This window comes from Balaenoptera acutorostrata, chromosome X (genome assembly GCF_949987535.1).
Source record: "Balaenoptera acutorostrata chromosome X, mBalAcu1.1, whole genome shotgun sequence".
Lineage (NCBI taxonomy): Eukaryota > Metazoa > Chordata > Mammalia > Artiodactyla > Balaenopteridae > Balaenoptera > Balaenoptera acutorostrata.
In genome coordinates this window covers 21,269,945-21,286,160 of record NC_080085.1, presented here as the reverse complement: position 1 = coordinate 21,286,160, position 16,216 = coordinate 21,269,945, and the positions used below count along the sequence as shown (strand labels likewise).

Below are 16,216 nucleotides of genomic sequence, written 5' to 3'. Positions count from 1 at the left end.
TCAACATCATTAATCATTAGAGAAATGCAAATCAAAACTACAATGAGATATCATCTCACACCGGTCAGAATGGCCATCATCAAAAAATCTAGAAACAATAAATGCTGGAGAGGGTGTGGAGGAAAGGGAACACTCTTGCACTGTTGGTGGGAATGTAAATTGATACAGCCACTATGGAGAACAGTATGGAGGTTCCTTAAAAAACTACAAATAGAACTACCATACGACCCAGCAATCCCACTACTGGGCATATACCCTGAGAAAACCATAGGTCAAAAAGAGTCATGTACCAAAATGTTCATTGCAGCTCTATATACAATAGCCAGGACATGGAAGCAACCTAAATGTCCATCGACAGATGAATGGATAAAGAAGATGTGGCACATATATACAATGGAATATTACTCAGCCATAAAAAGAAATGAAATGGAGGTATTTGTAATGAGGTGGATGGAGTTAGAGTCTGTCATACAGAGTGAAGTAAGTCAGAAAGAGAAAAACAAATACAGTATGCTAACACATATATACGGAATCTAAGGGAAAAAAAAAAAGGCCATGAAGAACCTAGTGGCAAGACGGGAATAAAGACACAGACCTACTAGAGAATGGACTTGAGGATATGGGGAGGGGGTGGGATGAGATGTGACAGGGTAAGAGAGTGTCATGGACATATATACACTACCAAATGTAAAATAGATAACTAGTGGGAAGCAGCCGCATAGCACAGGGAGATCAGCTCGGTGCTTTGTGACCACCTAGAGGGGTGGGATGGGGGGGTGGGAGGGAGGGAGATGCAAGAGGGAAGAGAAATGGGAACATATTGTATATGTATAACTGATTCACTTTGTTATAAAGCAGAAGCTTACACACCATTGTAAGGCAATTATACTTCAATAAAGATGTTTAAAAAAAAATTGTAATGGAAAATAATATGAGAAAGAATGCATGTGTATATATATGTGTGTATATATATGTACATATACGCATATATATATGTGTATATATATATACACACACATATATGTGTGTGTGTATATATATATATATATAACTGGATTACTGTGCTGTATAGCAGAAATTAACACAACATTGTAAAGTCAACTATACTTCAAGAAAATAAATTAAAACAAAAAACTCAAAAAAAAACCAAAAAACTGAGTTTCAACTAAGTTGAGGAGCTTCCTTTCAAGAACACACAAAGTCAGATACATTTCTTGCCCCAAAGGCAGCCCCTGCTAAAGAAGCAGTGACAGGCCACCCATGACCTTCCTGGCCACTCCTCCTCCCTTCACCAGCTACAGCCGGTGGGCCCCAGGTGGCACCCGACTCAGTGCCAGCCAATCCTGGTTGTGGCCTGGTTTGAAAAGATGAGCTTGGCCAATCTGATCTTCCTTTAGGAATTTGAATTGGGAAACATGGAAAGAAGCAGAAAGTTGGTAGGAGCAGGAACTGGGGCTGAAAGGCTCAACCCAAAGTTGCTGAATGAATCTTGGGAAGGGAGGCTGAGGAAGCTGTAATGGGCCATGTTCAAGCTGAAGTTTATCAGGGAGGAGAAGGCAGAGACTTTAACGTAGTAGAAGGACATAGAGTAATCAGAGCGGGAGCAGCCAGGTTGATGCAGAGCGCTCTGGGGCTAATCCGCTGCCCCTTTCCTCCTTTTTTCCCCACAGTTTCTGTGCCAGGGTAGCCATAAAATAATCCTTCATCTCTTGAGCTACGTTTAGTATCAGTTCCTTTCTTTTTAAAAAAATTTTATTTATTTTTAAGCTTCTTTCTTCTACCTTCTACTTATTTTATTTTATTTTATTTTTATTTTTTGGCCATGCCACACAGCATGTGGGATCTTAGTTACCCAACCAGGGATTGAATCCGCGCCCCCTGCATTGGAAGGGCGGAGTCTTAACAACTGGACCGCCAGGGAAGTCCCTAGTATCAGTTCCTTTCAACTAGGAGAGCCAAATTAGAACACACAGCCTTTAAGTGCTGGAAAGAGAATTTGAACCCCCATTTTGTGGCTACAGAGCCTCTGCTCTTCTGACTGCACCTGCACCCCTTTGCTACATCACAAACACTGCTCTAGCCCATCACGGCCCACAAGGTCACCTTACAGTATGTGAAAGAGAACCAATAACAGACTCAAATTTCCAGAATCCATGTCTCAAGTCTTGGTTTGCTTTCAGAGTCCCGAATGGGAGGGTGGCGCTTAAGAAAGTCTCAGGCAACTGGGAGGTCTCCAGAGAACTCTGGGACAGGACTCCAGCTCCCAGGGTGGAAGGTGCTACAGTGGGGAGAGGGTGGGCATAGGGCAGGATGGCTTCTTGGCAGGGCAGAGGAGAATGGGGGCTACTCCAGGATAGGGACTGGTCTTATCCGTGCTTCTATCCCCAGTTCTAAGATAGTGCCTGACATATATTTGAATGAGTGAATGACTGAGTGAGTGAATGAGTAAATGAATGGCAGAAGTGGGCCACAGCCCCCCGTCACATATGTGGATCATTCTTCAGTCGAGTCTTCCCAAGTTAAGGAACACCTGTGTCTACCTCTAAGAAATAATTCATGCAACAATATGAGTATGCGTGCAACAGTATGTTCACAGTGACTCGTCACCTTCAGCTTTAAAAATATTAAAGATGATGTAGCGATGACCACGGTAAGGGCATGGTTCAAAGACTACAAATAGATTCGGGATTGCATTTGCCCTGTTTACAAAAATACTGCTCGCTTTGTCTTCCCCTGTCTAGAGAGAGTGAGGTTTTCATTTTAAGAGGCTGACTCAAAAATGCAGAGCCACTTCCTGGGCAAGCTTCCAAGTGACTACATCTCTCTGACAGCCCTCCCCAGAGCCCCAGCGCAAGCTGCCTGGGGCGGGGCCTCCAGCCGTTGGTGGCTGTGGGAGCTACCAGAGGAGCAGTTATCTGCAGCCCGCCAGAAATGCTGTGCTTTTAGGCAACCCCCTCCACACTGCACCCCCCCCCCCGCCCCGGGCACAGATAACGGCTTTGGCCTTTGCGCTAAAGAGACGTCAGAGTTTGTGATTGGCCAGGCCGCTGTGTGTGAAATACAGATGTCTGCCACACTCCTGACTATGGCATTCCTTCCAGCCGAGTACCCCCGGGTGTGGGTAAGTCTGAATGTTTGAAGTCTGCCCTCGTTGTTGGTGAAATGCTCAAAGCTGAGCATTGTGACTTTCCAGGGGCATGACTTAGCATATTTCTTAATCCTGCTAAGCCTCAGTTTCCTTTTCTGTGATATAGAGATGGTATTATCCTGCACTGTAGAAGGATAGGATGCCTATAGGAGGAGAGCAGTATCTAGCCATCGTGGGGCCTGGGAGAGAGAACGTGTCCAGAGCACCACATCTGGTACCTGGCAGATAGTACACACTGAAGAGCTCTTATTTCTGAAGCATCATTCAAAAAAAAAGGTTTCAGTGACAGCGTCCGTTTTTATTTCTAACAGTACAATATTTCTTCAAAAGACTCAGCAGATATCTTCTACTTAATCACACGCGTGTAGCCAACAGAAATAAAACTTCAGGGGAAGTTAGTGCCAAAGGAAAGTTTGTCAGACTATATTCCCTTTCTCTTTTTCCCTTCTAGACCCTGACTGCACCTGCCCCATTTGCAGATGAAACCAGCTGCCAGTGCCAAGCACCCCATGAGAAACTGACCATTGCTCAGGCCCGCTTAGGAACACCAGGTGAGGCTATACTTCTTGTTCTCCGGACGGGCCCTGTCCTGACTTCTCAAGTGTCAGAAAGGCCATCATTATTTGAGCAGCACTGGCTTTGAATTGGAGAGATGAATTTAGAGATGACAGCACAGTGCAAGAAGGGTAAACACCAACGGCGATAAACTGGACCAAGCAAAGTAGCCAAGGGAAAGCTGCCGCGGGATACGGGAGTTGGCGCCCAAGCGCTGCCATTTAGTCATTCTACTGCCTTGGGCGAGTCATGAGAACAATCTGAGTCTGTTTCCTCATGTGCAAACAGGGCCAATGGTACCTGCTTCACAAGGTTTTTGTGACAACTAGATTGCGTTAAAAATACCATAGCATTTTTTTTAAACTGTGAAGTTGTAGACAAACCTATGCTACTGTAATTATTATCATTCTTAAAAATCTGTGGTTTTTTTTAACATCTTTATTGGAGTATAATTGCTTTACAGTGTTGTGTTAGTTTCTTCTGTATAGCAAAGTGAGTCAGCTATATGCATACATATATGCCCATATGCCCTCCCTCTTGCATCTCCCTCCCACCCTCCCTTTCCCACCCCTCTAGGTGGTCGCAAAGCACCGAGCTGATCTCCCTGTGCTATGCAGCTACTTCCCACTAGCTATCTGTTTTACATTTGGTAGTGTATATATGTCCATGCCACTCTCTTACTTTGTCCCAGTTACCCTTCCCTTTCCCCATGTCCTCAAGTCCATTCTCTACGTCTGCGTCTTTATTCCTGTCCTTCCCCTAGGTTCATGAGAACCATTTTTTTTTTAGATTCCATGTATGTGTGTTAGCATACGGTATTTGTTTTTCTCTTTCTGACTTCACTCCGTACGACAGACTCTAGGTCCATCCACCTCACTACAAATAACTCAATTTCATTTCTTCTTATGGGTGAGTAATATTCCATTGTATATATGTGCCACATCTTCTTTATCCATTCATCTGTCAATGGACACTTAGGTTGTTTCCATGTCCTGGCTACTGTAAATAGTGCTGCAATGAACATTGTGGTACGTGACTCTTTTTGAATTATGGTTTTCTCAGGGTATATGCCCAGTAGTGGGATTGCTGGGTCATATGGTAGTTCTATGTTTAGTTTTTTAAAGAACCTCCATACTGTTCTCCATAGTGGATGTATCAATTTACATTCCCACCAGCAGTGCAAGAGAGTTCCCTTTTCTCCACACCCTCTCCAGCATTTATTGTTTCTAGATTTTTTTTGATGATGGCCATTCTGACTGGCGTGAGGTGATACCTCATTGTAGTTTTGATTTGCATTTCTCTAATGATTAGTGATGTTGAGCATCCTTTCATGTGTTTGTTGGGCATCTGTATATCTTCTTTGGAGAAATGTCTATTTAGGTCTTCTGCCCATTTTTGGATTGAGTTGTTTGTTTTTTTGATATTGAGCTGCATGAGCTGCTTGTAAATTTTGGAGATTAATCCTTTGTCAGTTGCTTCATTTGCAAATATTTTCTCCCATTCTGAGGGTTGTCTTTTGGTCTTGTTTATGGTTTCCTTTGCTGTGCAAAAGCTTGTAAATTTCATTAGGTCCCATTTGTTTATTTTTGTTTTTATTTCCATTTCTCTAGGAGGTGGGTCAAAAAGGATCTTGCTGTGATTTATGTCATACAGTGTTCTGCCTATGTTTTCCTCTAAGAGTTTTATAGTGTCTGGCCTTACATTTAGGTCTTTAATCCATTTTGAGTTTATTTTTGTGTATCGTGTCAGGGAGTGTTCTAATTTCATACTTTTACATGTACCTGTCTAATTTTCCCAGCACCACTTATTGAAGAGGCTGTCTTTTCTCCATTGTATACTCTTGTCTTCTTTATCAAAGATAAGGTGACCATATGTGCGTGGGTTTATCTCTGGGCTTTCTATCCTGTTCCATTGATCTATATTTCTGTTTTTGTGCCAGTACCATACTGTCTTGATTACTGTAGCTTTGTAGTATAGTCTGAAGTCAGGGAGCCTGATTCCTCCAGCTCCATTTTCGTTCTCAAGATGGCTTTGGCTATTCGGGGTCTTTTGTGTTTCCATACAAATTGTGAAATTTTTTGTTCTACTTCTGTGAAAAATGCCAGTGGTAGTTTGAAAAGGATTGCATTGAATCTGTAGATTGCTTTGGGTAGTAGAGTCATTTTCACAATGTTGATTCTTCCAATCCAAGAACATGGTATATCTCTCCATCTATTTGTATCATCTTTAATTTCTTTCATCAGTGTCTTATAATTTTCTGCATACAGATCTTTTGTCTCCTTAGGTAGGTTTATTCCTAGATATTTTATTCTTTTTGTTGCAATCGTAAATGGGAGTGTTTTCTTAATTTCACTTCCAGATTTTTCATCATTAGCATATCGGAATGGAAGAGGTGCATTAATTTTGTATCCTGCTACTTTACCAAATTCATTGATTAGCTCTAGTAGTTTTCTGGTAGCATCTTTAGGATTCTCTATGTATAGTATCACGTCATCTGCAAACAGTGACAGCTTTACTTCTTCTTTTCCGATTTGGATTCCTTTTATTTCTTTTTCTTCTCTGATTGCTGTGGCTAAGACTTCCAAAACTATGGTGAATAATAGTGGTGAGAGTGGGCAACCTTGTCTTGTTCCTGATCTTAGTGGAAATGGTTTCAGTTTTTCACCATTGAGGACGACGTTGGCTGTGGGTTTGTCATGTATGGCCTTTATTATGTTGAGGAAAGTTCCCTCTATGCCTACTTTCTGCAGGGCTTTTATCATAAATGGGTGTTGAATTTTGTCGAAAGCTTTCTCTGCATCTATTGAGATGATCATATGGTTTTTCTCCTTCAATTTGTTAATATGGTGTATCCCATTGATTGATTTGCGTATATTGAAGAATCCTTGCATTCCTGGGATAAACCCCACCTGATCATGGTGTATGACCCTTTTAATGTGCTGTTGGATTCTGTTTGCTAGTATTTTGTTGAGGACTTTCGCATCTATGTTCATCAGTGATACTGGCCTGCAGTTTTCTTTTTTTTGTGATATCATTGGCTGGTATCAGGGTGATGGTGGCCTCACAGAATGAGTTTGGGAGTGTTCCTCCCTCTGCAATATTTTGGAAGGGTTTGAGAAGGATAGGTGTTAGCTCTTCTCTAAATGTTTGATAGAATTCACCTGTGAAGCCATCTGGTCCTGGGCTTTTGTTTGTTGGCAGGTTTTTAATCACAGTTTCAATTTCAGTGCTTGTGATTGGTCTGTTCATATTTTCTATTTCTTCCTGGTTCAGTCTCGGCAGTTTGTGCATTTCTAAGAATCTGTCCATTTCTTCTAGGTTGTCCATTTTATTGGCATAGAGTTGCTTGTAGTAATCTCTCATGATCGTTTGTACTTCTGCAGTGTCAGTTGTTACTTCTCCTTTTTCATTTCTAATTCTATTGATTTTAGTCTTCTCCCTTTTTCTCTTGATGAGTCTGGCTAATGGTTTATCAATTTTGTTTATCTTCTCAAAGAACCAGCTTTTAGTTTCATTGATTTTTGCTATTGTTTACTTCATTTCTTTTTCATTTATTTCTGATCTGAGCTTTATGATTTCATTCCTTCTGCTAACTTTGGGGTTTTTTTTGTTCTTCTTTCTCTAATTGCTTTAGGTGCAAGGTTAGGTTGTTTATGCGAGATGTTTCCTGTTTCTTGAGGTAGGCTTGTATTGCTATAAACTTCCCTCTTAGAACTGCTTTTGCTGCGTCCCATAGGTTTTGGGTCGTCGTATCTCCATTGTCATTTGTTTCTAGGTATTTTTTGATTTCCCCTTTGATTTCTTCAGTGATCACTTGGTTATTAAGTAGTGTATTGTGTAGCCTCCATGTGTTTGTATTTTTTACAGATCTTTTCTTGTAATTGATATCTAGTCTCATAGCGTTGTGGTCGGAAAAGATACTTGATACGATTTCAATTTTCTTAAATTTACCCAGGCTTGATTTGTGACCCAAGATATGGTCTATCCTGGAGAATGTTCCATGAGCACTTGAGAAAAATGTGTATTCTGTTGTTTTTGGGTGGAATGTCCTATAAATATCAATTAAGTCCATATTGTTTAATGTATCATTTAAAGCTTGTGTTTCCTTATTTATTTTCATTTTGGATGATCTGTCCATTGGTGAAGGTGGGGTGTTAAAGTCCCCTACTATGATTGTGGTACTGTCGATTTCCCCTTTTATGGCTGTTAGTATTTGCCTTATGTATTGAGGTGCTCCTATGTTGGGTGCATAAATGTTTACAATTGTTATACCTTCCTCTTGGATCGATCCCTTGATCATTATATAGTGTCCTTCTTTGTCTCTTGTAATAGTCTTTATTTTAAAGTCTATTTTGTCTGATATGAGAATTGCTACTCCAGCTTTCTTTTGATTTCCATTTGCATGGACTATCTTTTTCCATCCCCTCACTTTCAGTCTGTATGTGTCCCTAGGTCTGAAGTGGGTCTCTTGTAGACAACATATATGTGGGTCTTGTTTTTGTATCCATTCAGCCAGTCTGCGTCTTTTGGTGGGAGCATTTAATCCATTTACATTCAAGGTAATTATCGATATGTATGTTCCTATTCCCATTTTCTTAAATGTATTGGGTTTGTTATTGTAGGTGTTTTCCTTCTCTTGTGTTTCCTGCCTACAGAAGTTCCTTTAGCATTTGTTGTAAAGCTGGTTTGGTGATGCTGAACTCTCTCAGCTTTTGCTTGTCTGTAAAGGTTTTAATTTCTCCATCAAATCTGAATGAGATCCTTGCTGGGTAGAGTAATCTTGGTTGTAGATTTTTTTCCTTCATCACTTTAAATATGTTCTGCCACTCCCTTCTGGCTTGCAGAGTTTCTGCTGAAAGATCAGCTGTTAACCTTATGGGGATTCCCTTGTGTGTTATTTGTTGTTTTTCCCTTGCTGCTTTTAATATGTTCTCTTTATATTTAATTTTTGACAGTTTGATTAATATGTGTCTTGGCGTGTTTCTCCTTGGATTTATCCTGTATGGGACTCTCTGTGCTTCCAGAACTTGATTAACTATTTCCTTTCCCATCTTAAGGAAGTTTTCAACTATAATCTCTTCAAATATTTTCTCAGTCCCTTTCTTTTTCTCTTCTTCTTCTGGGACCCCTATAATTCGAATGTTGGTGTGTTTAATGTTGTCCCAGAGGTCTCTGAGACTGTCTTCAGTTCTTTTCATTCTTTTTTCTTTATTCTGCTCTGCAGTAGTTATTTCCACTATTTTATCTTCCAGGTCACTTATCCTTTCTTCTGCCTCAGTTATTCTGCTATTGATCCCTTCTAGAGTATTTTTAATTTCATTTATTGTGTTTTTCATCATTGCTTGGTTCCTCTTTAGTTCTTCTAGGTCCTTGTTAAATGTTTCTTGCATTTTGTCTATTCTATTTCCAAGATTTTGGATCATCTTTACTATCATTATTCTGAATTCTTTTTCAGGTAGACTGCCTATTTCCTCTTCATTTGTTAGGTCTGGTGTGTTTTTACCTTGCTCCTTCATCTGCTGTGTGTTTTTCTGTCTTCTCATTTTGCTTATCTTACGGTGTTTGGGGTCTCCTTTTTGCAGGCTGCAGGTTCGTAGTTCCCGTTGTTTTTGGTATCTGTCCCCAGTGGCTACGGTTGGTTCAGTGGGTTGTGTAGGCTTCCTGGTGGAGGGGACTAGCGCCTGTTTTCTGGTGGATGAGGCTGGATCTTGTCCTTCTGGTGGGCAGGTCCACATCTGGTGGTGTGTTTTGGGGTGTCTGTGGCCTTACTATGATTTTAGGTAGCCTCTCTACTAATGGATGGGGTTGTGTTCCTGTCTTGCTAGTTGTTTGGCATAGGGTGTCCAGCACTATAGCCTGCTGGTCGTTGAGTGAAGCTGGGTCTTGGTGTTGAGATGGAGATCTCTGGGAGATTTTCACCATTTGGTATTACATGGAGCTGGGAGGTCTCTTGTGGACCAGTGTCCTGAAGTTGGCTCTCCCACCTCAGTGGCACTGCCCTGACGCCTGGCCAGAGCACCAAGAGCCTGTCATCCACACGGCTCAGAATAAAAGGGAGAAAAAATAGAACGAAAAAGAAGAAAGAGGATAAAATAAAGTAAGATAAAATAAAGTTATTAAAATTAAAAAAATAAAAAATAATTATTAAGAAAAAAATTTTTTTAATGTAAAAAAAAAAGGATGGACAGAATCCTAGGACAAATGGTGAAAGCAAAGCTATACAGACAAAATCTCACACAGAAGCATACACATACACACTCACAAAAAGAGGAAAAGGGGAAAAAATAATGTATCTTGCTCCCAAAGTCCACCTCCTCAATTTGGGATGATTCGTTGTCTATTCAGGTATTCCACAGATGCAGGTACATCAAGTTGTTTGTGGAGCTTTAATCTGCTGATCCTGAGGCTGCTGGGAGAAATTTCCCTTTCTCTTCTTTGTTCGCACAGCTCCCGGGGTTCAGCTTTGGATTTGGACCCGCCTCTGCGTGTAGGTCGCCTGAGGGCGTCTGTTCTTTGCTCAGACAGGACGGGGTTAAAGGAGCAGCTGCTTCAGGGGCTCTGGCTCACTCAGGCCGGGGGAGGGAAGGGTATGGATGCAGGGTGAGCCTGCGGCGGCAGAGGCCTGTGTGACGTTGCACCAGCCCGAGGCGCGCCGTGCGTTCTCCCGGGTAAGTTGTCCCTGGATCATGGGAGCCTGGCAGTGGCGGGCTGCACAGGCTCCCGGGAGGGGCGGTGTGGAGAGTGACCTGTGCTCACACACAGGCTTCTTGGTGGCGGCAGCAGCAGTCTTAGTGTCTCATGCCCATCTCTGGGGTCCGCGCTGATAGCCGCGGCTCGCACCTGTCTCTGGAGCTCGTTTAGATGGCGCTCTGAATCCCCTCTCCTCGCGCACCAGGAAACAAAGAGGCAAGAAAAAGTCTCTTGCCTCTTCGGCAGCTGCAGACTTTTTCCCGGACTCCCTCCCGGCTAGCTGTGGCGCACTAGCCCCCTTCAGGCCGTGTTCACGCTGCCAACCCCAGTCCTCTCCCTGCGATCCGACCGAAGCCCGAGCCTCAGCTCTCAGCCCCCGCCCGCCCCGGCGGGTGAGCAGACAAGCCTCTCGGGCTGGTGAGTGCTGCTCGGCGCCGAGACTCTGTGCGGGAACCTCTCCGCTTTGCCCTCCGCACCCCTGTGGCTGCGCTCTCCTCCGTGGCTCTGAAGCTTCCCCCCTCTGCCACCCACAGTCTCCGCCCGCGAAGGGGCTTCCTAGTGTGTGGAAAGCTTTCCTCCTTCACAGCTCCCTCCCACTCGTGCAGGTGCCGTCCCTATTCTTTTGTCTCTGTTGTTTCTTTTTTCTTTTGCCCTACCCAGGTACATGGGGAGTTTCTTGCCTTTTGGGAGGTTTGACGTCTTCTGCCAGCGTTCAGTGGGTGTTCTATAGGAGCAGTTCCACGTGTAGATGTATTTCTGATGTATCTGTGGGGAGGAAGGTGATCTCCGCGTCTTACTCTTCCGCCATCTTCCCAATTCCCCCCATGACTCTTTTTGAATTATAGTTTTCTCAGGGTATATGCCCAGTAGTGGGATTGCTGGGTCATATGGTAGTTCTGTTTTTAGTTTTTTAAGGAACCTCCATACTGTTCTCCATAGTGGCTGTATCAATTTACATTCCCACCAACAGTGCAAGAGGGTTCCCTTTTCTCCACAACCTCTCCAGCATTTGTTGTTTGTAGATTTTCTGATGATGGCCATTGTGACTTGTGTGAGGTGATACCTCATTGTAGTTTTGATTTGCATTTCTCTAATGATTTGTGACGTTGAGCGTCCTTTCATGTGTTTGTTGGCAATCTGTATATCTTCTTTGGAGAGTGGACTTCAGGACACGGGGAGAGGGAGGGGTGGGCTGGGACAAGGTGAGAGAGTGGCATGGACATATATACACTACCAAATGTAGAATGGATGGCTGGTGGGCAGCAGCCACATAGCACAGGGAGATCAGCTCGGTGCTTTGTGACCACCTAGACGGGTGGGATGTGGGGGGTGGGAGGGAGATGCAAGAGGGAGGGGATATGTGTATACGTATGGCTGATTCACTTCGTTATGCAGCAGAAGCTAATACACCATTGTAGAGCAGTTATACTCTAGTAAAGATGTTGAAAAAAAAAAGTAACTGTTGGTAGTGGTTGGAGGGAGTGTCGTGGAGATTATTTAAACATAACTGTTGGAGCATTGTACTGTTACTAGAGAAGCTCACAGAGTTTTAAAAATATCTTGCTGTTTGACTATTATTTAAGAAAACAAGAAAAACATCATTACTTTTTTGAAAATGTTTGGTAGTTTTCAAGACTAGTAGGCAGTTACCTTTCTGTGGTGCCGTCTTGAGCATCCCTTCAAAAAGACAAAAGAGACCTGTATTGAGGGTTCATAATGTGCTTCAAGATTATAGTTGCAACTGAAGTCTTTCACTAACTCCTTCTCTAGCCCATTTTATGACTTCATACAATTGCCTACATTATGTTTCGCGGTCTTAGGTCTGCCCAAACAGGAGCTGGTGTATAAATTCTAAAAGGGGCTGCTCATAGCTTTTAGCTCCTGGACCTCATCTGTGAGGTCGGAGAGTGATGAACCTCAAGAGAAGGAGCACAGTAGAGCAATTGGAACTGGCACCTTTTTCTTTTAAGTTAATTAATTAATTTATTTTTGGCTGTGTTGGGTCTTTGTTGCTGCGCGCGGGCTTTCTCTAGTTGTGGCGAGCGGGGGCTACTCTTCATTGCGGTGCATGCGCTTCTCATTGCGGTGGCTTCTCTTGTTGCAGAGCATGGGCTCTAGGCTTGTGGGCTTCAGGAGTTGTGGCACATGGGCTCAGTAGTGGGTGGCTCGCGGGCTCTAGAGGGCAGGCTCAGTAGTTGTGGCGCACAGGCTTAGTTGCTCCACGGCATGTGGGGTCTTCCCGGACCAGGGCTCGAACCCGTGTCCCCTGCATTGGCAGGCGGATGCTTAACCACTGCACCACCAGAGAAGTCCCGGAACTGGCACCTTTTTAAAAAATTTTTTTTATTGAAGTATAGTTGATTTACAAGGTTGTGTTAATTTCTTGTGTACAGCAAAGTGACTCAGTTATACATATATATATATATTTTTTCATATTCTTTTCCATTATGGTTTGTCACAGGATAGTGAATATGGTTCCCTGTGCTATACAGTAGGACCTTGTTGTTTATCTATCCTATATATAATAGTTTGCCTCTGCTAATGCCAAAATCCCATTCCTTCCCTTCCCTACCCCTCCTCCCCCTTGGCAACCACAAGTCTGTTCCCTATATCTGTGAGTCTGTTTTTGTTTCGTAGATATGTTGATTTGTATTGTATTTTAGATTCCATGTGTACGGTATTTGTCTTTCTCTGTCTGACTTACTTCGCTTAGTGTGATAATCTCTAGGTCCATCCATGTTGCTGCAAATGGCATTATTTCATTCTTTTTGATGGCTGAGTAATATTCCACTGTATATATGTACCACATCTTCTTTATCCATTCATCTGATGGACATTTAGGTTGCTTCCATGTCTTGGCTCTTGTAAATGGTGCTGCTATGAACATAGGGGTGCATGTATCTTTTTGAATTAGAGTTTTGTCTGGGTATATGCCGAGGAGTGGGATTGCTGGATCATATGGCAACTCTATTTTTAGTTTTTTGAGGAACCTCCATACTGTTTTCCATAGTGGCTGCACCAATTTACATTCCTACCAGCAGTGTAGGAGGGTTCCCTTTTCTCTGCACCCTCTCCAGCATTTATTTGTAGACTTTTTAATGATGGCCATTCTGAGTGGTGTGAGGTGATACCTCACTGTAGTTTTGATTTGCATTTCTCTAATAATTAGTGATGTTGAGCATCTTTTCATGTGCTTTTTGGCCATTTGTATGTCTTCTTTGGAGAAATGTCTATTTAGGTCTTCTGCCCATTTTTTAGTTGGGTTGTTTGTTTTTTGTTGTTGTTGAGTGGAACTGGCACCTTTGATCTTAGCTTAAATAGTCCAGCTGTGGAGGTATGACCCTCTAAGGTTTAGTATGTATCCTGAGACAGAGGAAATCAGTAATCTGCCTGGAGATAAAGGAAAAGCCCAAGTGATTGCTTCATAGGTTACTTTTCATTAAAGCTGACATTTTTTCTTAAAGGGAAACTCAGTTCTGATTTCCTATTTTCCTTCACAAAAAGGGAATTTATATTATTCTGTTCACACAGTGATATGTGTAGTTTTCCAAATTCATTTTTCAAGAGCCACCTGAATGAATTTTGCCTTATTTCTGTGCCACCTGTACTGTAATTTACTTAATTTTTTAAAAAATGTACTCTTTCTTTTTTAACTTAAATTTAATGTATTTTAAAAAGCAAACATCAATCATCATTTATTGAGAAGAGCATTGCTGGCTATAAGTAGAAGGAAATGATTAAGTTTATATAAAACTATGTAAACTTTGTGAGATAGGTAACTATTAGATTTTAAAAGGTTAAATTTTGTGCCACCTCTTTTGCACATCAGCTGTACACAAAAACAATACCAGTTACCATAATTACTGGGCATTCAGTAACAGTCTGTCTTTCTCTCTCTCTCTTTCTTAAAAGACTCCATAATGGCATGTAGTTTTCTAGAAGGCATCATGAGTTAGAAGAAAGATCAGTGGAGTTTGGTTTGCACTCAAACTCCATCATAGGTTGGTTGTATGATGCTGGGTAAGCTGCTCAGCTTTGCTGAGCTTCCATTTGCTCCTCTATGAGAGAGGATAGTAAGTCCACTCTCTTCTACCTACCTCACAGAGTTGATGGAAAGATTAAGTGAAATACATGTGCTCTGTAAATCATATGTACTTTTAAGGCATTGTTAATAAGCTGCATTTTAAGAGCCATAATAAAAAATGAATAATCACCCTTTTATTGTTGCCTGAATCTGAAACAATACCAAGAAACACCATAACATGCCCTACAAAAATGTGAATTCAGATGTACTGTAGTTGGTGACTGCCTCCTGTCTTGCCGTATGGTATGTGTATGTTTAACTTTTTAACCAACTGCCAAACTGCTTTCCAATGTATTTGTACCATTTACATTCCCAGCAGCAGTGTATGAGAGTTCCAGTTGCTCTATATCCTCATCAGCACTTGGTATGATCAATAGTTTTTAAATTTTTAGTCATTCTAGTGAGTATGAAGTAGTATCTCAGGGTCACTTTAATTTGTATTTCCCTAATGACTAATGGTATTGAGGATCTTTTCATGTGTTCATTTGCTATCCATCTATTTATTTTCTTTGATGAAATGTCTGTTGAAATTTTTTTGCCCTTTTAAAAATGAGTTGTTTATCTTATTATTGAGTTTTGAGGGTTCTTTATATATTCCAGATACAAGTATTATATCAGATACATATTTTGCAGATATTTTCTCCCTAAGACTTGCCTTTTCATTTTTGTAAAAATGTCTTTTGAAGAGTAAAGGTTTTAAATGAGGTTTAATATATAAATTTTTTTTGTTTTATCGTGTGTCCTTTTTGGTTCCTATTTAAGAAATTTTTGTCAAACTCAAAGCCACTAAGATTTTCTCCTGTTTTCTTCTAGAAGTTTTGTAGTTTTAGCTTTACGTTTAGGTCTATGATCCATTTAGAGTTAATTTTTGTATATGGTGTGAGATGCTATATAACATATTACCACAGACCTAATGGCTTAAAGCACTGCACATTCGTTATGTCACAGTTTCCATGGATCAGGAGTCCAAGCCTGGCTTAGCTGAGTCCTCTGCTCAGGGTTTCACAAGGCTGCATTCAAGGTGTCACCCAGGGCTCAGTTCTCATCTGGAAGCTTGACTGGTGGATCTGGTAGATCTGCTTCCGAGCTCACTCAGGTTGTTGGCAGAATTTATTTCCTTGGAACTCTAAGACCAAGGATCTAGCTTCTTGCTGGTTGTCAACCAGAGACCACCCTCGACTCCTAGAGGCCACCTGCAGTTCCTTGCCACATGGCCTTCTCAAAATATGGCAGCTTGCTTCTTCAAAGCCACCAAGGGAGAAAGAATGAGTCTGCTAGCAAAATGGAGTCTTATATACTGTAACATAATCACGGGAGAGACATCTATCACCTTTGTCATATTCTCCTGGTTAGAAGCAAGGCATGGGTCCCACTCCCACTTCAAAGGGAGGGGATCTCACAAAGGTGTGAACAGCAGGAGGTGTGGGGGTCAGTGGGAGCTACTTTAAGGTCTCTCCACCATGGCCATGGAATAGGTGTGCTCCATCTTTTGATCATTGCCAAACCTCTAGCTTCACAGGCCAGTGGTTCCCAGCATATACCCTCTGGAGAGTCCCCAGATGCCTAAAAGGATGTCCAGAAAAACTTCGAACAAAAGATTAAAACAGGGCTTCCCTGGTGGCGCAGTGGTTGAGAATCTGCCTGCTAATGCAGGGGACACGGGTTCGAGCCCTGGTCTGGGAAGATCCCACATGCCACGGAGCAGCTGGGCCCGTGAGCCACAATTGCTGAGCCTGCGC

General features: G+C 42.1%; 1 protein-coding gene across 8 annotated transcripts in view; it reads left to right on the top strand.

Moving 5' to 3' along the window:
- Nucleotides 1-16,216, top strand: part of PCYT1B (phosphate cytidylyltransferase 1B, choline) — a 174,963-nt gene that overhangs the window by 64,245 nt on the left and 94,502 nt on the right. For 6 of the 8 annotated variants that reach the window (XM_057538946.1, XM_057538945.1, XM_057538949.1 and 3 more), the window contains exon 2: nucleotides 3,600-3,699. The exons of 1 other annotated variant lie outside the window; for it this stretch is intronic. In XM_057538946.1, coding sequence (XP_057394929.1) covers nucleotides 3,600-3,699 — 100 coding nt within the window. Of the gene's footprint in view, nucleotides 1-3,027; nucleotides 3,122-3,599; nucleotides 3,700-16,216 lie in introns of those variants that run through there. One more of the 8 variants, XM_057538947.1, reaches the window with a different exon arrangement.